This window comes from Meles meles, chromosome 7, assembly GCF_922984935.1.
Source record: "Meles meles chromosome 7, mMelMel3.1 paternal haplotype, whole genome shotgun sequence".
NCBI classification, from domain to species: domain Eukaryota; kingdom Metazoa; phylum Chordata; class Mammalia; order Carnivora; family Mustelidae; genus Meles; species Meles meles.
Window position 1 is genome coordinate 118086249 of NC_060072.1, and position 22916 is coordinate 118109164.

At 45.2% G+C, this 22916-nt stretch overlaps 1 protein-coding gene across 4 annotated transcripts in view; it reads left to right on the forward strand.

The window, feature by feature from the left end:
• Nucleotides 1-21930, forward strand: part of NRP1 (neuropilin 1) — a 135775-nt gene extending 113845 nt beyond the window's left edge. The window contains exons 11-17 of one of the 4 annotated variants that reach the window (XM_046013001.1): nucleotides 2019-2123; nucleotides 6518-6577; nucleotides 11779-11916; nucleotides 15987-16261; nucleotides 16759-16855; nucleotides 19293-19343; nucleotides 21640-21930. In XM_046013001.1, coding sequence (XP_045868957.1) covers nucleotides 2019-2123; nucleotides 6518-6577; nucleotides 11779-11916; nucleotides 15987-16261; nucleotides 16759-16855; nucleotides 19293-19343; nucleotides 21640-21929 — 1016 coding nt within the window. In that variant the 3' untranslated portion in view covers nucleotide 21930. The remainder of the gene's footprint in view (nucleotides 1-2018; nucleotides 2124-6517; nucleotides 6578-11778; nucleotides 11917-15986; nucleotides 16262-16758; nucleotides 16856-19292; nucleotides 19344-21639) is intronic. The other 3 variants (XM_046013003.1, XM_046013002.1, XM_046013004.1) reach the window with 3 other exon arrangements.
• Nucleotides 21931-22916: the final 986 nt, after the last annotated feature.

The window sequence follows — 22916 nt, forward strand, 5'->3', positions numbered from 1 at the left end:
ATTGTGTAGTTGTTTCTATATCTGGAGTCATATCTCAGACCTCTGAACTATCCAGTCACTATCAACACAGACTAACAATGACTATGTGCTGGGACTTTGGCAAAGGTGCCAAGAAAGAGAAGGGACAGGCAGATCAAACCAATTGCAGACACGTTCATTCCACTGGCTGAGAAATGTGCTCATCTGGAAAAGGGAGTCTGCCACTATGGTCAGGTCGTTAGCCTGGGTTCTGGAAAGCAACACTGATTTAAGAGGTGGAATGAATCGTTGGTGGAAAAGACTGAGGCTGGTGGCGATTTGCCAGTGTCAACTCTTGCAGTGAGGTAGAAACGGTTGGTGAAGAGATTTGCTGCAGATGTTTCCAAGCGCTCACAAAAGTGAGGAAGTTGCCCGGAGCCATAGGAGAAGCCAACATCCGGGGAAAGTAACGTCAAAGCTTTTTGACACAACTGGTGAAAGGGAGTGTTTTTTTTTTTTTTTTTAATTCCTTAAAATGATTAACAGGCCCTTAGTAAATATCTACTCCATGCCTTACGCTCCAGAAGATACCTAGAGGGACAGAGAAAGACAGAGGTTACAACTCAGCCTTGCACACGTGTCCATCCCACTCTGGGCTGGCATTTACGAGAAATAATTAGAGAATTACAGAAGAGAAAATATATTCAAGTAGTAAAATTGGGATATTAAGATCATTCACTTTCTACTTTTTCAATTTAAACCATGTCCTACCCTGGGCCTCTTCCAATGAGGAACTCCTTCTCAATAAATACTGTAAGGAAGATGAATAGAGAGTTTTAAATACTTGAAAGTGTCACGAGCATCTGGACCTCCGGGAAGGGTTCTCTTGATTCAGTGATAGCTACAAGTGGAATCCAGAATGTGTGCTTGACATTGTACAAAGTCTACATTGTACACCTGGATGGAACGCACTTTCTCCCTAGTTATTATCGGTGTGTGTCCTGGGCAGTTAGGGAAGTTGAAACTAGCTACGTTTCTATATTTGTCATAACTCTGCTCAGTAATTAAGCATAATTACAAAGAGTATCAAATTTTTATTGAGAAAGAAGCAGTTACCAATACAGTCCTACTGGCCGGAAGCTCTCAGAGAACAGCACCCCCCCCCAACACCCCCCTCTCCCAGTGTCTTGTCTAGTTCTCAGACATCAGGAGAGCTGTACCTTATCTTGAGTCTTGTAAAGTGAAATGTAATGCCGAAAACTGTAAAATATTAAACAGATTGCAAGAATGAGTAACAGGCTGAAAAATAATAGACCAAACTAAATTTAAAGAACTTCAAAAGCCGTCTTTGATTAATGTTGGCTACTTTTCAACTACAAGCTCAAAGATACAGGACTACCTGCCAGGGTTGGAATGCAATCCCCTAGGGAGTTCAGGGAAAATGACCCCAGGATATCTAAGACAACTCCTCTCAAACACCTGCCCCCGGAGAGGGGGGTCCCAAGTTGTGAAGCTTACTTAAAGGGAAATGGATTAAATCTAATTTAAAAAAAAATAAAGAACAATATTGTCCTAAAAGAGAATCTTGAGACTCCCTTTTGGGGAAAAATTATAATACCAACTTAGCAAACTTAGCAAATCCTAAGAATGTAAAAGAATTTACGACAAGCGAGTTCTCTGGCACGTTGAAAATGAAAGGAGAAACATTTGAAGCAGGATCTCTCTCATCAAAGTTCTCAATTCCAGGATCATGAATAAATAACCACTGAGAGAACTCAAGCACTTTCCAGAAAAAGGATGTTTATGTAGATAACAATGTATAAAATGGTAGGGCTGCCAACTCTCCTCGGCAGATAGTGATCAAATCCCAAAACAAAGCAGTCCCCAATGCATTCTGCCAAATCCAAGTATATTTAGTGCCTGAAAGAGAGGCAAGCCATGCTCCTGGCCTTTTTACCATGGATTAGAGTTTTCTGCAAAGGTGTTCGAGGATTCCCTAGCCAGAGCCCTGCAAGTACATTGCAGAGGTGTGAGATCATAATCCTTGGATCTCGTTTCAGCACCTACAGCTGGACCGACCACTCCCAACGGGAACCTGGTGGATGAATGTGATGACGACCAGGCCAACTGCCACAGCGGCACAGGTGATGACTTCCAGCTCACAGGTGCAGAAACCATCCTCATCCCATTGCTGTGCCATTTCAGTCATGTTGGGGTTGAGACCGGCTAGTTCGTGTGCGTGTGTGTGTGTGTGTGTGTGTGCATGTACCTCCTCCCGGCCGTGACCATGGCCGGGTTCCAGGTGGTGGCAGAGCTGCGGAGCTGTCTTCCTTCCCTCCTGCTGTCCTGCCACCACCGTGCAAAACAATAATTCGAGCCGTTTCCAGAGCCAGAGGCTAGGGTGGTCTTAATCGAATAAGAATTTCTCCACCATGGCTAAATGTGCACGACTCATCCTTATCTTCAAACCCCACCCTCATAACACACGCATGACCCATACTAACCACACACTTTAGAACGTTTCTTTTCGTTTTCTAACCAGGGTGAAATGTTTTGAGTGGAACCTTTACCCAACGAATTGATGAAATTGGGCTTCTGTTCGAAATGCAGCTTTTAAGTGGGGATTTTGTAAATCCTGTTACATTAAAACCTACAAAGGCAGAATTAGTTCTTCTTTCACATCAGGAACAACTAACAAATGTATCAGGGATGGTGTGTGCCAAATACCTCACTAATTAATTTAGGGTATTACTCCGTAACATTCTAAAACCTTGAGAGCTCGAAAGTGACCTTCTCTTCTCCTTGGAATAGCAGAGGAAATATTAGACAAGGGGGAGGGAAATGGGATTGTACCAGTTGGAAATGCGCCAAGGCAGTAGGATTTTCACCCAATTGTGGCCAAAGGCACTGTGGGACCTTTACTGCCACCCGGGTCAAAATGCAGTTTCATCTAGCATCTGACTCTCATTTTACATTAAACATGAGCCCTTGGCTGCAGGTCTTTATTTTTACCCAAAAGGGACTCAGAGAGCCCACATAATTAATTTCCATGGGCGAAACTGAAGGCGTTCCCATCTAACTTCATAAGAGTGCCATGTTATTGGCTAACGCATTAATATGAAATCTGCAAGGAAACGTCCCACAGTACATTTCCAATTACTTCAAAAGCTCTCCTCTGAAGGAACGAGAGAGCTCCACTCTCAGATAGAATAAGGGGTCAAATCGAGCTCAGAAATTTAGTACCATGAACCGGGTTTCCATTTAAATCCCAGCTCTAAGGCTGCCCCCCTCCAAATTTCCAGGATAATCGCTTACAGTCATAGGGCCAATAAATGTTACCATGGGCTTCTGAAAACAAATCCTGTATGTAAGTAGCCACAAGCCACAAAAACTAATTAATGCAGAGGCATTTTCTTTGTCAGATGTCAAGTTCAAGCTGAAACCCCTACAGCTGGTGTTAAGAACAGAGTACCATTCTATGAACCAGGTCCTGTGGAACCTTCCCAGGATTGCTTGTAAACACCCTGCCACAGACCTCAGGCCTTTCGTGGACCCCATCACACATTCGTAGTGAAATTCTCCTAAAAAGGAACGACTATACTCATCACAGTATACCCTTTCAATTGCCCTGTTGTGGAGAGGGTTCTTTCTTTATAAACCCTAAAGTGGTCAGTTAATATTGATTAGAAACAAAGCCTCAGATTTACTCCTCGTTTCAGAACAACCAACCTTCTTATTTTTGCATCAGTTCATGACTGAATCAATTGAAACTAAAGCCTTTGAATGAAACAGGGCAAGTATGTTAGCCTGGAGCAAATTATGTACGGCAACGAGTAACACACCACAGAAAATGGGTCGTTTATAGTGGAAACACTGACAGTCTTCGAAGAGTTACAAGTTTATAGTTTATCTACAGCATTTAAAATCATTTATTGGTTACACTGAAAAAAGTTCTGATTTTTTTTTCATACTACCGTGGCAAAAAAAGAAAAGCCATTTTCTCAAGTCTGCCTATTTGTCTCAATATCTAGAAATACATACATATATTAGGAAGTTCCAGAGGTCTTGTTAATACCCGCTCCCTGCCCCATCAAGAAGAGGTGATTTCAGTAGGAATCTCATGTTTCAACTTCACTTATTGCATTAACAGCCGACTTGGGTTTTGTTTTTGTCTTTGTTTTTGTTCACTCATTTTATTTTATGGAGCCATGGGTTATCCTTCTCTGAGAAAGGGTGTGCTCATGTGTAGAAGTTTTTGCGGGAAGCAGAAGCCTCCCATCCAGATATCCTCTCGCATAGGAACAGCTCACGTCCTAGGCTCAGGCATAGCTCTGCACTTTCCTTGCTCCTTCTGTCACAGCCTTTACCATCAAAGCCTCAAACTGGGCATGTTGAGTATAACGGAGCCAAAGTAAAAGCTCCCTCGCTTTAACCTTAAGCGGAGGGAAGGTAGAAATTAGGATGAATGCTCTCTCGAACGATGATTGGTTCCTTCATGCAGATGGCGTCACTTGGATCTCTCCTCCTAGGGTAACGCTTTGAATATAGCAGGAAAGAAGTATTTTAGCAATATGCTTGTTACTTACAAACAACAGTGAATTCCAGGTGAACGGTACCGAATGCATGGAAATGAGGAGAGATTGCGCTCTCCCGTACTTGCTTGCCAAGGTGAAAATTCACCCCTGAAGTTACTCATTTGCAAATGCCTTTGAAGTCAGTAGATAACACAATTGGTTTCAAAGGCACCGGGAGGCCAAATTTCACATTGGTTCTGTGTGTACTCAACAGCGGAATTTGGCTCCCAACCTATAACAAAACTGATAATGCATATCGGTTTTAAAAAAGTGAATTTTCACCTTGAGTCTTTCTCCCCTAAGACCACTGGGAACAGAACGCTAATGTATTCTGGCCTCCCTCCAATTCTGCCATTATAGATTCACCTTCTTAACCCATAATATATAAAATTCCTTCTTCCTAGCGCCTGCCTCACTGAGGCCACGCACACCTGCGACCGCTCATCCAGCATATTTACGGGGAGACCAAGGGTAACATGACTTGGTACTGCAGTCGATTAGCTCCAAACTCTTCACACCATCCCAAGAGCATGATTTTACGGCTCTCTGATTCACGATCGGGATGATTTCTGATCTGTGGAAGCTGCGGGGCCTGGGCAGAATAGAAATGATCACAGAACTTGACTGAGCGATACCACTGGAAGGTGTACGTTGACACCTGAGAGCCGCCTCCAGAACTCTCCATAATTCGCATGAGCCCACCCCTTGGCCTGCCCCTGAGTCTGCCCAGGGCCTTATCTTGGGGCAACAAATACATGCTCTCTGACCATACCAGACACACAAAAGGAGAAATGGCTTTTCTCAAACACCTAAGTAATAAACAGCAAGCCAGTGTCTCCCACGCGTGGTAGGTTCTAATACTCACCTGAGGAGCTTTCAAAAATTCAGATTTCAAGGCCTTACCTCTGGAGATGCTGGTTCGGCGAGGTCTGAGGAGGATTAGTGGATTGGCAACTACAGCTTCAGCAGGCCCTCGGGTGATTCTTATGGTTGGCAAATTCAAAAACACTACCTTACAACAGAGGTTTAGGGGCGCCCGGGGGGCTCAGTCGGTTAAGGGTTTGCCTTCGGCTCAGGTCATGATCCCGGGGTCCTGGGATCAAGCCCTGAAACAGGCTCCATGCTTGGTGGGGAGCCTGCCTTTCTCTCTCCCCCTGCTTGTGCTCTTTCTCTCTCTGTCAAATAAACAAAATCTTAAAAACAAAAACAGAGGTTTAATGAGGAGGAGCAGAAAAGAGTAGCAGCAAGATGCAGAACAAAAGAGGGTGAAGCTGAAATGTCACCTGGTTCCTTCGCCCGGAATCCCAAAGTCAACCCCAGCTGACTGGAAGCTGACTTGGTTCAGGAGGTCATCGAAGCCATCTTCCAGGGCTCTGGGCCTGTGATGAAGTGTTTCTGCTCCTGGCTTCTCCCGCAGCTTCTCCAAATCACATGCTGGGCAGAATATTTGTCCTCGGGAAAACCAAACCACTTCAGCTGCTAAAGAAAGGAGGAACTCCTGCCACCCACGTGAAGCTTCAGTTTTCCAAACACACTGTGGGGAGCAGCCCAGCGCCGCCTCTGAAGGTGCCCATCTGAGACCTTGGGAAACTATTTGAAGCTCAGAGGCCCAGGTCAAGTTTAATTCCCACGTCACTGAGGACATGTGGAGGCTTTAGCTTTTCCACGGTTCCAACTGTGTAGCATGCTTAGCCCGGGGAGTCAGGGAATGCCCTTGGAACGAAGTCTCGGGCCCTCCGTACAGCCTGGACGCTTTTAGGAACACATGTGTTGAGTACAAAATCGTGGTTTATGCGCGCTTGATCTTGCGGTGGGTAAAATCTCAGTAAAACGATTTCCACAGGTGGAATTAAAGGAAGGATTTTCTGGGGAGAAGGTTTGCCTTGAACAGATGTACCTGAGCACACAGCATTTCCTTACTACATATTATGCACAATGTTTCCTCTTTCTGATTTTCGTATGTTACTTTTTTGTGTGTTTTTCAGGCGGTACCACTGTGCTGACCACAGAGAAGCCAACCATCATAGACAGCACCATACAATCAGGTATCAAAAAAATAAAAAACACAGAAAATAGGGGATTTCACATGCGCCACTCCCCTCCCCCCAACCCCAAGCAGCGCTTTGCCGCGCTTCTCGGTTTCAGCTTCTCTCAAAGTCCTAGAAGAGAGATGCCACGCAGCATCTGGTCTCCAAGCATGAGCCATAAATATTGCTTTCCTTTCATCCACATGTATATGCAGCAGGGAATGAGGTTTCCTTCTCCATCAGTAATTGCCAAATGGTGACAATCCCAGCTCTCGACGGAAGGAACTGGGTAACATACTTTGTTTAACGCAGCACATCTAGGACATGGACTGTGTTTGCAAACTCCAGGAGAAGGAAATCTCACAGGCAGCAGCCTGACTATTTATTTTCATCACAATCCTGCAAAACCGAGACAGGCAAAGTTTGTCAGTTTTGCCTGCCACGGAGTTGGCAGTGTGACAACAGCATTTCCAGTGGGCGTGCCACGAAATGGGGGTGCCGGAAACCACGGCTATGATTGTGCCCGGGGAGAGCGGCGCCCCGGGGAGCACCCCCCCCCCGCCTCCTTTTATTAATAGAACAGCCTAATGACTTCTCAGACCCGTGGCTTGCTGTTTACTGGGGGCCGGCAGCAGTTAAATGGTAACCTCTGCCCCCCACCTTTTGTACATTGTTAGGATTCTGTAAAATTCTTCCCCATGGACACACACGAAGGGAAATCATCAGTGCGAGCAATCAGAGTTTTTAAATACTTTCAAGTTAATCATTAGAGTAAGGTGAACAGGTCAGGTTTCCAGCTTCTCCCACTTCCTTTATCGCAGCGCACTGGGCCTTGGCCCCCACAGTCATTTATTAATGGGGCGTGTGGTGTATATCAATGTTTCCTCAACAGTATGGCACTGCCCAGCGAGGCAGAAAGTAGAAAGGGCTGCTCTAATTAGTATGCTTCCTCAAAGGACGCTGTCACCATTGACCTATTAAACTGCAAAACAAACTTCTCTTCGGTTGAACTTAACCCCGGGTTTCCCTGTGGTGGGCTCAGGTTGACAGAATTCCTGTGACCCCATGCCTCACACACCCCCCAGCGACCGAAAGGTGAAACAGAGGAGCGTCTGTTCCCCTAAATTCGGAAAACACTGTAGTCCAAAGGACATCTTTCCAAGGTAGAAGATAGGGCCTTCGAGGTTGCGCCATGACCCTGCATGGACTCTCAGGAGTCTGGCCTCTCCTGTGCGGCCTGGGCCTTCTCGGTGGTTCTCTATAGAGTAGCACCGGCTGGCTCTCTGGGACCCTCTGTGATAGGGAAGAGGGCTGAGGAGTCAAACGGAAGTTCTAGTAACCTGACAAACGTGTTACCTGCCCTATTAGCTTTTTCTCTTGCCAGAGTTAATTAAAACCCCTCTGAAGTTGCCAGTGAACTAATCTCATCTCTTCTGACTTCTTGCCGATCAAAAGAACTAGGGATCATTGAAAAACTGAAAGTCTGGCAACAGCTCTGGAGATAATAGAAAGGTCTACACCAGATCCCAAAATGGGGTAATTTCCCTCTGGATGTTGAAGGTCAGCAATGGCTTCTTGAACACATGCGGTTGGTGTATGAGTTCAAGGGCCAGCCATCCAGTGGGGTGTGCTGTGGTCAGAGCACAGATGGGCAAATCCTGAACCAGGAAGACCCATAGCCACCACCATCTGAACTAGTTCATGTCAAACCACAGGACTTACTGAGAGAGGAGGTCTGTTCTGGTTTTGAGTTCCACGGTCAGCCCAGAGTCCTTTCCAAATCACCTCGGTTTCTTGTTTTTCCATTGTCTGAGCCATGAATCTGTCTCCCAGTGTTTGCGGATAATGGACCTTCTTGGAGGGGTTCTGTTCATTGTCACGTTCTGGCTAAGCCCATGTTTAGAGCAGTGCATGAGGCCTAGCATGTGTACCAAGTCCAAGGCCACGTCTGGCTTTGAGGTGTTCACCCAGTGGTCGGACCCACCACTCTGATAATGTGATCCACACTGCTCTGCAGGTTTCAGATTCTTCAGGCATATTTACAAGCAGCCAGTTGGACCCCTAAACTCTCATCTAGTCTGACTTTGCTGAAGCCGCCACAGACCTGAGCTGAGTCTTAAGGTTTCATTTTTGAGGATTCTTATCAATATCATAAACTCAGTGGACATAGAATACTCATATACTGTCTGGGTTGTGATCAGACGCATCAAAGCCTGTTAACGCTCTCCCAGAAAATGATGAGAAACCCTGCATTTTCCAGCCAGCTCCCCTGCTGAAATCTCTCACGCTCTGAGTATCTCAAACACCCCTAGAGCAGCTGAGGGTCGATTCGTGACCCAGGATTGCAAGGGCTTGAGCCCCTCCACTTATTGGACTGAAAGACCTGTCTGAGAGTAAACTAGTTAACATCCTCAAAAGAAGTTCTGAATACCAGATTCCAAAATTAAATCCTTGTGCATGCACGGTGCTAATGATTCAAATGCGGGCAAGATAGGTTCCTCTAGTGCAGCTGGGCTCGCGCACGGCGGCTATAAATTTGTTTTAAGTTCAGAATATTGTTTCCTGCTATTTTTAAGAGTCAAGAAGGGATTTAGCCAGATTATTCCCAATGAATTTAATGAGAATTGTGCAGCCACAGGGCCTGGGTAATATTCTGAAGACTGAAAGGTCACTAGTCCTATATAGTTACTTTATTCGTCGGTTTGCTTTTTTCTCTTTCTTTCTCCTCTTTGCTCTTCTGCTTCTCTCCTTCTTTCTTCTTCCTGTCTCTTTTTCTTTCTTTCTCCTCCCTGTAAATGTGTGATTGTTTTATGTGTCTCGTAGCCTTTCTGGCCAGGCCTGAACTGTCAACATCTTCTCACTCCACACCCCTCCCCGACCATATGCATGGATTAAAAAAAAAGAAGAATATTTCTTCTAAATTAACAAGCTTGCCATAGATTATATGATCGGGACAAGAAGATGAAAGGGCAGTAAAATACAAAAGGTTAGAGCAGATCCCCTTGTTAAAGTCACAGAATCAGAGAAAACACGAGAAGGTCAATATGGACAGTCGCTTAGGACAGCTGCAGAAATGCTTGAACCCTCCTCTCAAACAAGGCTGTCCTATGTCGTAGTCATTAGCAACACATCCAAACTCCTAGATTTTATGATACCACCAGAATATTGAGAGCCAAAATAATGCATGGTGTGGTTTCTATACTATACGATAAATTTAATATATTCGCCAGAAATACAACCAGAAATGTGTGTGCTGTAATGGCTCACTGACCTGCTGCCTATGCACGTCTTATAAACTACATTTAAGGAGGAAGCCCAAAACCACATACATATTAACATTTTCCAATATTAACATTTCCTAACAGGAGATTATGCAACAGTACATTCCAGGTTCCTGGGTGTTGACATCCAAGGTCACTCAACCATTCAGTCACTGTTCAATAGACTGTAGTTCATCTGCATAATTCAATCTTGCTGCGTAAAAGAGTGGTAAATTTTGGAGAGGGTTTCTCATGCTTTAAGAAGCCCTATTTCATGGTTATGATAGACGAGACATGAAATATATCTCTCCAGTGACACCATAGCTGTGAAATACAACCCTTCTGCACTCACCGAAAGTATGCCCCTTAGCACATCATGGGGCTGGCCAGAGTGGCTTTCCCCAACTGGCTCTGCTCACCCTTTGCGAGGTCTTATTGTCCCTGGAAGGGAGAACCCATCCTGCGCCGTTTTGACAATGCATAGGGTGCATTCCTTCCAAAATTCCACATTAGCATTTGCAAAAGGTTTCTTAGGAAAGAAACTTGCAAAGTAAATCATCCTTTATCTATTCACTAAATCTTTCCACAAAAATCCCTCCCACCATTGTTAACATGGGGGAGGGGGTGATGGCGGCCAGGCTCCCCGAAGAAAGCAAGCAAGCCCTGTCGTGTTAAACACGGACAAAGTTAAAGAAAAGATCAAAACAAGATCTGATCTCAGCCTGACCCTAATACAGTGTTACGGTACTATACTTCCCTTATTGTACACAGGAATGGTTTTGAGATCAACTGGCAAGATGCCCTAGGCACCTTTCTCTCCGTTTCAATGCTGCCATCTTGTGGACTACCTAAACTCAATGAGAAGCTGTGACCTCCCGTCATTAGAGAAAATAGTCCCTTTGTGTGTTTAATTTCATTTTGGGGGAGGAGTAGGACTGACCAAAGCATGAGAACTTTTATCTTTAGGATTATTTTAATTATTAGCTTCAGTTTACTGAAAACAGATTCCAAGCCACAATGATTTCATTTCTTTCATACTTAAAAAGTTAAGCTACTTCTTAAAAAAAAAAAAAGAAAAGAAAAAAAAAGGAGAGGGAGATTAAAAAATAAAGCTACAGAGCCTTAAAAAACACAACAATCAAATAACACCTTGTAGAAAGCACAAGACAAGTAATTCCGGAGAATCCATTCATACTTTCTTTTCAAATTCCAAAGGAGACTTTCTTTTTTTTTTTAACATTAAAAGAAATGTTTAAGGGGGCAGCTCTTTAAAAATGCTTGGGCTCTACGGGAACCTGCACAGAGGTTTTAATTTACATGCACATTTTAAAATTCACTAAAAAGACAGAAACTTGCCCTTAAAATTAATTGACCTGATACAAAGCACAGGAGACTAAATAACCTTAAGAAATGCTTCAGAGATTTGACATAAAGACCAGAAGCCTTACCCAGTGCGGTGAGAATACAGAGCCTCCAGAATGAGACGTCCAGCCAAGTCACATTTCTAGACTTTTGAGGTTCATAAGTCAACCGGTACTCAAGATACTTCTCGTTGGTGGATATCAATGTATATGATTCATCCTCAAGAACAGAATATCTTTCATATTAAATATCGTGGGCATAGGAAGAATGCTACGCATGTAATATGTCTGCCTTGGAAAGTAACCTTCCCGGAAATTTTATGTAAAACCAATTTGACAGGCAGTCCATAATCTTTTTAAAGCTGGATTTAAAAAAAAAAAAAAAATCCAAAACGTGATTTTGCAAACATTTTGACATCACCATGGGTCTTTTGAGTTTCCTGGCAGTCCTGGGTTTTGTGGTTTTCCCAGAATTTTCAACCAGACGTTAAGTTATATAAATTGTGCCTTTTGTGAGCAAATTAAGGGCCTTGCTGACCTCAATGATTAAATTTGTCTTTCTCTGCTTGTCTCTATTTTTCCTTTCCACCCACTGCAGAGTTTCCAACATATGGTTTTAACTGTGAATTTGGCTGGGGTTCTCACAAGACATTCTGTCACTGGGAACACGACAATCACGTGCAGCTCAAGTGGAGCGTGCTGACCAGCAAAACCGGACCCATCCAGGATCACACAGGTAACGCAGAGTTCACTGCGGCCTCGGTTTCTCTGAAATAGAGAAGGTGTCCCTGTGGGGGGTTTCTGGGCTCTGTGAGATGAGGGGTGTTAGAAAACACTCCCAAGCATTCACTCCTGCTTTCATTTCCTGGAATTACCGAGATCTCCTTTCCTAGAAGAGACGGTCCTACGCCGGGTAACAGACAAGGATGATTAAATCTGGCAGCGGATGGCCTCTTGGAAAAATAGCACACTAGGCAAAGATGTGTGAATAAGTACCTGTTTTATACTTTTCCTGTGCCATTTTCATGGAAATTCCGAATACATTCAAAAGCAGAGAAGACTTAGTGGCCTGAACCCTCTACGCATATCACCCAGCTTCAAGGGGCACTGACTCATAGGACTGTTATTTTATCTTGAGCACCCCTGACTCTGGATTATTTTGAAGCAAATCCGGGCATATGTCATATCATTTGTTTTGCAGCTAAAGAAACAATATGCGAGGCTTGTGCCCCCTCTCTCTTGACCCTTGCGGTGGAAGTGGAACAAGGCGGGGCGGAATTCTTATTCTTTTGAGGAAGACTGTAAATCTGGCCCATTTTTTTCAGAGCAGGTGGAAACCTCACCCTGCCCCACCCCATCTCCTGTCTTACTTTCCTGCTAGGATTACTTAGTGGCAGAGGGATGGCCTGGGGGCAAGGGGGAGGTCACTAGAGGCTGACAGACAGTCCAGTGAACTCTTTGTCTACGGCTATCTTGCTTTCCCCTTAGTCATTTTGTCATCCAGCTTGAGATGCTGCCAAAAGATCGGGCGGTTGTCCTCACAATGCCCGCACGTGCACAGGTTCCCACACGCTCCCCACAAACACTCGACCATCGCGCTTCTCTCCGACTCGGTGAAACTTACAGGACTGTTCGCTCGAGAGGTGGCTTCCCAAACAATACGGCCCCAGAGGGCCGTTTGCTGATGCTGAGAAATCTCATTAAGCAAAATTCCCCCATGCTGGGGCTTTGGATGAGTGGGTCCGTGGGCCAGTGGATGGGCAGAGGGCACTTCATGCCTTTCCCATTTTGTCACTCACTTTTCTTTTCCCCCAGTGAGTATAACCATTAAGTAGGTTGAATTGGCCTCCTTCCACCACAGCCACCTCTTTGCCTAATGAGAATGACAAGGAAATTGGATAAAATTGGACTCCTTCAATTCTGAGACACTTTCAATTGAATCTTAAGACAAGCAGTTTTAGAAAACTTAAAATACTTTGACTGTAAATGGCACTGTACATATAAATGGCATCAAATTAACCAAATGCAATTAGCCAAAATGAAGGCAGTAATGGTGGAAAAATTGATGCAAAGTGAAGCAAAATGGCTCAGTAGGATCTGACATTCAAAGGAGGTTAAAAGCTATGTTAGCCAGAGACGGAAGCTAAAAGGCTTGCAGAAGTAAAGTGCTAATTGAGAAAATGAAGACAGAGTTCCTGACCCAGAACTGTGATAAAACCTCTGAAAGGAAAAATATCAACGCTTTATGAGTTGAAGTATCAGAAAAGGAGGGCTTGTCTTAGAGGAGCAGCTGAGAAGTGTAATTCCTTCAGAAGCATTTGTCTCTTTTGTTCTCCCAGACACCCAGATTTACTTGGCTATGGTGCCAGGTCTGCTCTGATGAGAAAAAGCCTCCCACGGCCCTGGAAACACGAGCATTTGCTGAGAGAGGGGGATGAGACCTACATCTGAAAGGCAGGAACTTGTTAACGTTAAGAAACTAGATAAAAAGGGGCTCTCACATGCACACAGACAGACGTTAGACGGTGTTCCACATTTTGCAGATCAGACATGGAGACTTCTTTAAATTAACGCGATCTAGGTAAAATATCCTGCTGTCTAATTTGGAATTTATTGGAAGGAATCCCACTTGGTTTTCTGCATTTGACTTGTAAGAGGGAAGCTATGCACCTCCTTCCAGAGGATTCCTGAAACCCAGCATCTTCCCTGGTTCATTGAACAAGTCTTCTTTGAGGAGCCCTATTACTTGGTATATGCTGAACTGGAGATATGGAAATAAAGGGGGGGTGGAGGGTGGCAGCTCTGAGGAGCTCACAGTCTGGTTACAGGTGGGAAATGATTACCATGCAGGAGGTGGGGGTCCCAGGTGGAGGTGAGTGGCGATGGGAAAGAGAACATGGCAGGCAGCTCAGAGAAAGCAGTTGTGTCCCAGAGAGTCTGGGCTAGGAATGGCATGTGCGGACAGGGAGGAGGGATTCAGGGGGTGTGGGGGAAGCGGTTAGCTATGTGGGGGCGGGGGGAGCGGTGCAGTCTCGGGTGCCATGTGAAAAAGTGTGGCTAGGCTAAGGGCAGTGGGGAGCCACCAACAAGCTTGGAGCGGAGGAGTGACATGAGCGTGTTTTTCAAAGACCCCAGTGGTGTCACTGCGGAGTCCAGGAGAGATTTCCCAGGCAGTCTTTCTCCCTCCATCCAAGACTGGTTTCCTCCTCCTTTCTACCACCTCTTCTTCGATGAGCCAAAATAAACTTCATGGGCTCCCTCCATGTGCCCTCTATTTGCAGCATCTCCAACTTCAGGATTTTTCCCTAAGAATGGGGGACCGGGACCCTACTCGCCTCAGTGAGAAGGCGCTGTCACAGGGTTAGGGAACCACCATTTGGTAAAATAGTGGGAGAAAGCAAACCCCAAGGGCAGCTGGGTCCACGTGACCATGCAGGGCGCTCTGTAAAGACTGTGTCAAACGTGCCGCTAGAGCTGTGAATTTTATTTCCACCCTCCTTTCATTATTCCACCCATTGGTTTTCTTTTTTTCTTTGTTTTAAAACATTTTATTTATTTATTTGACACAGAGAGATCACAAGTAGGCAGAGAGGCAGGTAGAGAGAGAGGAGGAAGCAGGCTCCCTGCTGAGCAGAGAGCCCAATGCAGGGCTTGATCCCAGAACACTGGGGTCATGACCTGAGCTGAAGGCAGAGGCTTTAACCCACTGAGACACCCAGGTGCCCCTCGTTGGTTTTCTGAAGAGGGTTTTGGTGCAATCTCATGTATGCAGCCAGGGGAGGGAAGCAAGTTGCCCGCTGACACCCCCACTTCCACCCGGACACCATGGACACAGGCAAGAAGATACAAGGACGAGCCCACATGTGCATGGGGAAAAGGATCTCACAAACACGCAAACCCCTTGGGCAGCAAACAAAACATCCCGCTGCCCCACTGAGGCCCAAGCATCACATTCACACTTACCTCAGGTGAGGCATTACAGTAGGCATTTCTATTTACAGAGCAAACAGTGAAACATGAGTTGTGTGTGTAGACCAGGTGGTGGCAGGAGGAAATGTTCCCACGGGGGGTAATTAAAAGCAAAGCCAGGAGTAAGTCCTTGCAGCTCGGCTAGGATCTACGTGGCCAAAATGGCACACTCTAATAAGCCTTAAAAATGCAACCTTGCCTCTCCTTGAACCAGAAGCCCACATCAAACAGGAGACTTGTAGCTGAGAGTCAAACTCTCAGGTGCACATAGGGAATTTATAAGCCATTAAAATATGCTAGGGAAAAAAACACGTGAATTCGTGGGGAAAAAGGAAATCACTAGATGATTTGGAAAAACTGCAATGTTAGTACTATCAGGCAGTTATAGTAACCAAAGTATCATCACCCAGCTCACATGATAAATAAAAAAACATCTAAATTATTCCATGTCATGTCTGTGTTCAGATCCGTGCTGCTGAAACTATTTAAAATTTTGCCTGAAAAATAGGTCTGCCCTCTGCTTTCAATGTGCTTGCGAGGAGGCAAATGCCAATGGGAGTCCTTGCCCATGGCCGTGGGACGATGCCTTCCAAATCCAGAGTGCCCGAATTGGTGTTGTTTCACAGTCCTCTCCCCATCCAGCGCCCACTCAGGGAGGCTTGGAGCACAACCTTAGGTGCCGAAGAGGTTCCTCCAAAACCACACACCCTTCCCTTGCCACTGCATGTTTGCGTCCTTGGTGCTCAGCCCCGGAGAGAAGGCTAGAGTCATGGAACTTGAAAGAAGAGATGAAGAAGTCAATGTGGCCACTCTCCCTAACCTGGTTTTTTGTCACAGCAGGTGATGGCAACTTCATCTACTCCCAGGCGGATGAAAACCAGAAGGGCAAAGTGGCTCGTCTGGTGAGCCCCGTGGTTTATTCCCAGAACTCCGCCCACTGCATGACCTTTTGGTATCACATGTCCGGTTTGCACGTGGGCACGCTGCGGGTCAAGCTGCACTACCAGAAGCCAGAGGAGTACGATCAGTTGGTCTGGATGGCCATCGGACACCAAGGAGACCACTGGAAGGAAGGGCGGGTGCTTCTCCACAAGTCTCTGAAACTTTACCAGGTGTGTGGTCTTCCCCGGGTGGGAGGGCAGCTCCTTCAGGGAGATGGGACATGGGCATGATATTTTGGAAATTATATAAATGAGATGCGGGAATTATGCCAGTCATTATTTCAGGTGTTTCCCAAACCTGGGATTTTGCTGCGGTGATTTTACTCTCAGTAGCATATTTCAGTCTCCAACATTACAGTAATAGAACCAATTTGCTGCGAAAGAGGGGAGAATACTACTTTATAATCTATTTCGGGGCTGTCACAATCACCATTCCTTTTCTTCGCTGCTCTCCCCAGTTTAAAATTTTGAATCACAAAAAGAGAGTGTTAGGAGAAGTTTTATGCCATCACCAGGCAGTTAATGTAGATTGATGAGCAAATCGCGTGCTTAGGTGAAATCTCATGAATTTAATTTATGTGCCATAGATTGAACTGAACAAGCATTTGTAAACACTGCTCCTCAGGACTGAACATTTCAATACTGTGAAAATGATCTCATTTTGTTAGGTGATTTTTGAAGGCGAAATCGGAAAAGGAAATCTTGGTGGGATTGCAGTGGATGACATTAGTATTAACAACCACATTTCCCAAGAGGACTGCGCAAGTGAGTATGAACTGCCATACAAGCCAGTGACATGCTTGCCCAGGGCGTGAACAGTTTCCCGGGAGGGTCTTTGTCTTGCTCGTTTAGACCTAGAATTTCAACGTGGACCGTAAGCACATCATATGAAATGCATATTTTGGTGCAAAAGGGCATAAAATTAGGTCATCTTACCTTTGGCTACCCCATCCCCCAACCACCTCATTCATTTAGTGTCTGCTTGGTACTTGCAAAACCACATAAATGATGTAGAATCCAAAAACCATAGCTAAAAAGAATAACTCACCCCCCCCCCCAAAAAAAAGAAGAAGCAGCAGCTATATATAGCTTACAGGCTATATATACCTTGCCAAAACATTTTGATGAAAAGTGGAAAACTCAGACATCTGGATTATTCCAAATATCTGGGTGCATAAACAAAACAGTAGGTCTTTGAAAATTTTGAGCACAGCAAACTTAATTAAGATTACAACGTTAATGGATCATAGAAGCCATAATTCTCCTCTCTATTACAAATAAGTAGATGTTTCTGACTCTAAATATAGTTGAAATGACTCAAAAGAATAAATGAAATTTTGAGACCTTGCCTAGTACTCCAGAGCTTATGGTTTGTATTGGCCTGGTCTATGGGTGAAAGTTGATGTCGAAAGCCAATTCATATTCCCTGGTTCTTGATGTATAATTATAAATAGCATCACTAATGGCAATGTAATAGCACAGTAATTAGTCTTAAGCTCCATTTTCTACACTTCAACTTTTACTATATATCATATAATAGGATGTTAATTATAACAAAATGGAATAAGCCTATTGGGCAAATTTAAGACAAAGGAGGTCTGTTGGCTGTAATAGGTTTTTGGTCATTTCAGCAATTTACAAAGCTTTTATTATGCAATATATCGAATATTATGTAATTCTAAAGTGGCAATAATTTGATATGGTCGATTAAAGAAATTGGGGGAAAAGAGCAATGAATTAAAGATCTGCTTCTTCGTACTATGCAAGGAAATCTACTTAGCGCCACACTACTTAGCTGGTCTTTGCAGGAAATGATAAGACTTAAGATGTTGAGATTATGCTAGAGCTTGCCCACACCCAAATCTACACTGTTGTTAAAATATGTATTTCATGTAGCTACACAGTGTATGCGATGTCGCTGCTTTCCTATTCCAAAATGAAAATGAGGTTTTTGGAATGTGAGAGCAAACTCCACAAACGGAAACAAAGGAATAAAATTTGATTCCATTCAACAAGTTTTAATGGATTGCATACTGTACGCAAAGCAGCATCCAAGTGCTCCCGTGAATATATAGGGGATGAGACAATTCGATGAGTCTGTTTCTTTTCATGGGACCACACGGCCGTAGTGGTTGCTGGGCCTCATATTCAGAAAGTCACAACTGAAACACCATCAAAATACTCTGTGTTGCTGCCCCGATAAAAAGATGCCTCAGATAATTGTATAATGAGTCATCAAATATGTGTCCTTGAATATTTAGCTATGGATGCTATGAAACTTTCAACTCTTTATTAGTTATCCACACATCTATGGAACAAATTTTTTTTTTAAGATTTTATTTATTTATTTGACAGACAGAAATCACAAGTAGGCAGAGAGGCAGGCACAGAGAGAGGGGGAGGCAGGCTCCCTGCCGAGCAGAGAGCTAGATGCGGGGCTTGATCCCAGGACCCTGGGATCATGACCTGAGCCAAAGGCAGAGGCTTTAACCCACTGAGCCACCCAGGTGCCCCGGGACAAATATTTTTGAAGACACTTTTTCTGTTCTGTTATAAATGTTGGGAATACAGCAGTGAATAAAGTCCTCCAAACTCCCTGCCCTCCCTCTCCTCAAAACCACACGGGCTACTGGGACTGCACTTCCAGAGATTTCATTTCTTTTAGTTTATTACTATAATTATTATTTTATTATTATTATTATTTGAGGAGGGGTGGTAAGACATGGAACACAGTCTCTTGACTCAAAGAGCTCGTAATACAACTTGGAAAAACAAACTAGCCCTTGCTGAATTCGGGAACAAGTTCTCTAGCAAAGCACAAGATGGCAGCCATCGGCACAACCCCGCTACTGCTGCCTGTTTCCGTCAGCTTTCCCCCACGCTCCAGACGCCAGAACGATTTCACTCCACTCTTCTCTTCTCCTGAAGCGACACACTCTGCTAACAGCAGTGCTCGCTGGTTTCGATGTGACCCCAGTTTCCTCATCCTTTGATACCACTTCTCCATTGTTCTGCATTTATGTGGTGGGGTTGGATCACACTACGAACTCCCAAGGAAATCCAGCAGAAGCATTGGTCTGAGTGTGTGTGTGTGTGTGTGTGTGTGTGTGTGTGTGTGTGTGTGTAAGGGTTTATGTAGTTTGTGTGTATTGGATTTTGTTGGCAGTTCAAATGTCTCTTTCAATTTTGTTTGACTTGTCAGAACCGGCCGACCTGGATAAAAGAAACCCAGAAAATAAAATTGATGAAACAGGTAAGTCTGTCTTGAAGACCAATTAAAAAAAATTTTACTCTGGCTTTCATTATATTATGAAGTAACTTTCTGGAGGTCTAGCGCACTGGTAGATCAAAGCGGTTCAAATAAAATAAACATCTCTGCCCACGGTGCCGTGTGTTGGACTCTTGTCACGGAGGGCTATCTTCTAAGCTGTCCGGAGATCTAGGGGAACACGGAGGCCTGGTGGGGGGCATGCTCGCCCTGGCCTTGTCCTGTCTGAGCTGGAGGAGGACCTAGAGGATAACCACGTGAAACACTCTCCCATTACACCTGTGGAAATGGGAAACCACTGAAGCCCATGACCTACCCAAAGACCGACACTGATTTTTGTATAAGAATTTGAAACCATGCTAAATTCTCATCTGATCGATATCCTGATATGATCTTTGAGGACCGGACCCCAATTTTTGTGATAAGCTGTTGTGTTTGATCCATGTGGCCCTCCTCCGCTCCATGGGAATCATACTTCATGATAATGAAGACAGTGATGATGATGATGGTGGGGATTTATTGAGGATCTAGTGTGTCCCAAGCACATGAAGGTGTTGTCGTGTATGCTGTCTGAGGCAGACTGATCCCCCTTTCGCAGATGAGGGGGCTGAACCCAGGCACTTGCCTTCAGTAGCCCGGTTAGTTGGGAGGTAGCTTCGGACTTCACACTGATTAATCTGAAAATGAGTGTTTTCCTTGATGACTTTATGATCAAATACAGGATATTTGACCAGAGTTGGGCCCTGCCTGATACTGTATTTCTAGAAGCTTCCACCCCTCCCAGCCAGCTATTGTGGGTTGTTGGACCCTCACCTCAGCCAGCATCACTCACAGCTGCTGTCAGCAGCTCCGTGTCCTGCCCATCAGCCTCAGCACCTGTGGCCGGTAGAAATGTGGACCCACCGTAGTCAGTCTTGGACTTGATAGAGACAAATAAATGCGGCACTGTTAATGACATTAACATGTGGCTCAATGAGCTTAGTTACGCAGCCCATACCAAGATGTAAGCTTTATTAGAGGTTGTTTCAAAACAATGTTTCAAGGGAGAGAATATTAATATGCCCCAAGGCTTGTTTTCCCCTGTTTAGGGACTTGCATCTCATATTTTTAGTTTTCTTTGATTGGAATCTTTGTTGACCAGAACTCCATTAAGTAAACACTATGCATGTTGTGCATTAACATTTCAGTCTCATTTCTAGTACCATGTAATTAGGCTCAAAGCTCCCATGTTAATAATTTCTCATGTTCCACTCTCAAGAAAACATTTCCCCAGTGACTGAACTGCAGAGCAGCGTGACTGTCTCCTGTGAAACCACCAGGGCTGCAAAGACACTGATTATTAACTGTGTTCTATTCAGCACGACATAGACACGCTCTCTAGCTTTGAGCCATAACCCATGTTAAATATCAGGGGCGAGCATCCGCTTTGTTCTGAAAGATCTGTCCTTCTTTTTTTTTATTTTTTATTTTATTTTTTTTTAAAGATTTTATTTATTTATTTGACAGACAGAAATTACAAGTAGGCAGAGGCAGGCAGAGAGAGAGAGGAGGAAGCAGGCTCCCTGCTGAGCAGAGAGTCCGATGCGGGGCTCCATCCCAGGACCCTGGGATCATGACCTGAGCTGAAGGCAGAGGCTTTGACTCACTGAGCCACCCAGGCGCCCCAAGATCTGTCCTTCTTGAGTGAAACTGGTGGACCCGGGGGCTCAGAATCTGTCTGAATGGAAGATTTTGTGTGGGGGGGGGAGCAAACACCTGTGTACCCCGTGCCCAGACACACTGGAAATGGCACGGTATGGAGGGCAGTTTGGAAGGTCTCCCTGGGCCTGGTTTGGGGGCAGGCAAAGGCACAGGGCAGGGTGAAACACACCCCCCTACCCCTTCACCCCCCCCCCACCACCCGCTAGCCGAATGTGTGACTAAGCTGTTTGCAGAGCTTTAGTGACCTGGCTTGCAAACACAGCTTACAGTCTGGGGCACAGGGCAGGCTACACAAAATCCGAATTAGATTAGAACTTCGCCCTCCCCTGTTTGTCCAGAATCCGTGGTTCCTGTGTGCCAAGCCCTGTATGGGAATTGCGGCACCTGCCACACCTCTGTTCACAACAAGTCAAACATAGATGGTGTTCCCTGGCGAGGGAAGCCACATTCCACTCTGGAGAGAGGACAGACCCACGTGGAGCCTGTGATTGGCTTTTTTTGTCCTTTTTCTCTGTTCCCCTGTCCGCTTTCATCTGGTATGTCGGTGGTGCTCACGGGACCCATTCTGCTTTTCCCCTAGGGAGCACCCCCAGCTATGAGGGCCCAGGAGAAGGTGATGAGAACATCTCCAGGAAGCCGGGCAACGTGCTGAAAACCTTGGATCCCATCCTCATCACCATCATAGCCATGAGCGCCCTGGGGGTCCTCCTGGGCGCCGTGTGCGGGGTGGTGCTCTACTGTGCCTGTTGGCACAACGGCATGTCAGAGAGAAACTTGTCTGCCCTGGAGAACTATAACTTTGAACTTGTGGATGGCGTGAAGTTGAAAAAGGACAAACTGAACACACAGAGCACTTACTCGGAAGCATGAAGGCAGACAGAGGCAAAGATGCGTCGGAGGACTGCCGCGGAAGGACAGACCTTGAACGTGCTGGGGAACCGTGGGTCTCTCGCCGCCCAGGCTGGGACGTGCGTCCATGACGCTGAGCCAGGCTTTTCTCAGGAGCTTCGACGAGTACGGCCGACAGGCGGGAACAAGTTCGCTGTGTTCACAATCAGAATCATGTGCAGTCAGCTTTTTTCAGCTTTTTTCTGTTGGGTTCATTCGAATCATCAGATGCTGGTGTTGAGACCAAGTATGAATGACTTAATAATTCATTTCCACTCATCTCCCTCCCCTTCTCTCTCCTCTTCCTTTGATGGATTCTTTTCGGAAACTGTGCAAAATCCAAGATGCTGGCACCAAGTGTATTCAGTGGGGCCCTTTCGACGGACATGCTACCTGCAGCCCAGTGCCCAGAATATCGTAGAAAAACCGCCCTTCGGTGGACTCCTGAAGCCGCCCCTGTGTATAATTGCCCACGTCGTGCATAGGCAGAGAAGGATTAGGCTGTTGTATGTGAACGTACTGTTATCGCCTCCGTACCGGTATCGTGTGTCAGCTCTGTTTACAAAGCAATACCGTCAAATTTTCTTGATGTTTTCCAGTGTTGTACTAAACCTCGTGCTTGTGAACTCCATACAGGAAACTGTGCCGTCACCAAACACGGCTGGCAACCGCAATGAAAACTCCTTGGCACTGGCTAGTCTGTCTTCTCAAGTGCCTTTTTGTTTGTACTGGTTCTCATTGTGTTACATTAACGACCCGCTCTGTTTCTCGCTGGTGAAAGCCCTACTCTTTAGTCAAACCCTGGTGGCCCACTGACTAAGAAGAAAGTATATTTTAGTGTGAGATGCTGCCCCCCTCCCCCCGGGATGGCAAGGGCTCCGAAGATTTGGCAATGTGGCTTAATTGCTCTGCTTTTTTCCGTAGTTCAATTTCATGTCTCTTGACCCTTTTGTATAAAGCTGCAATATT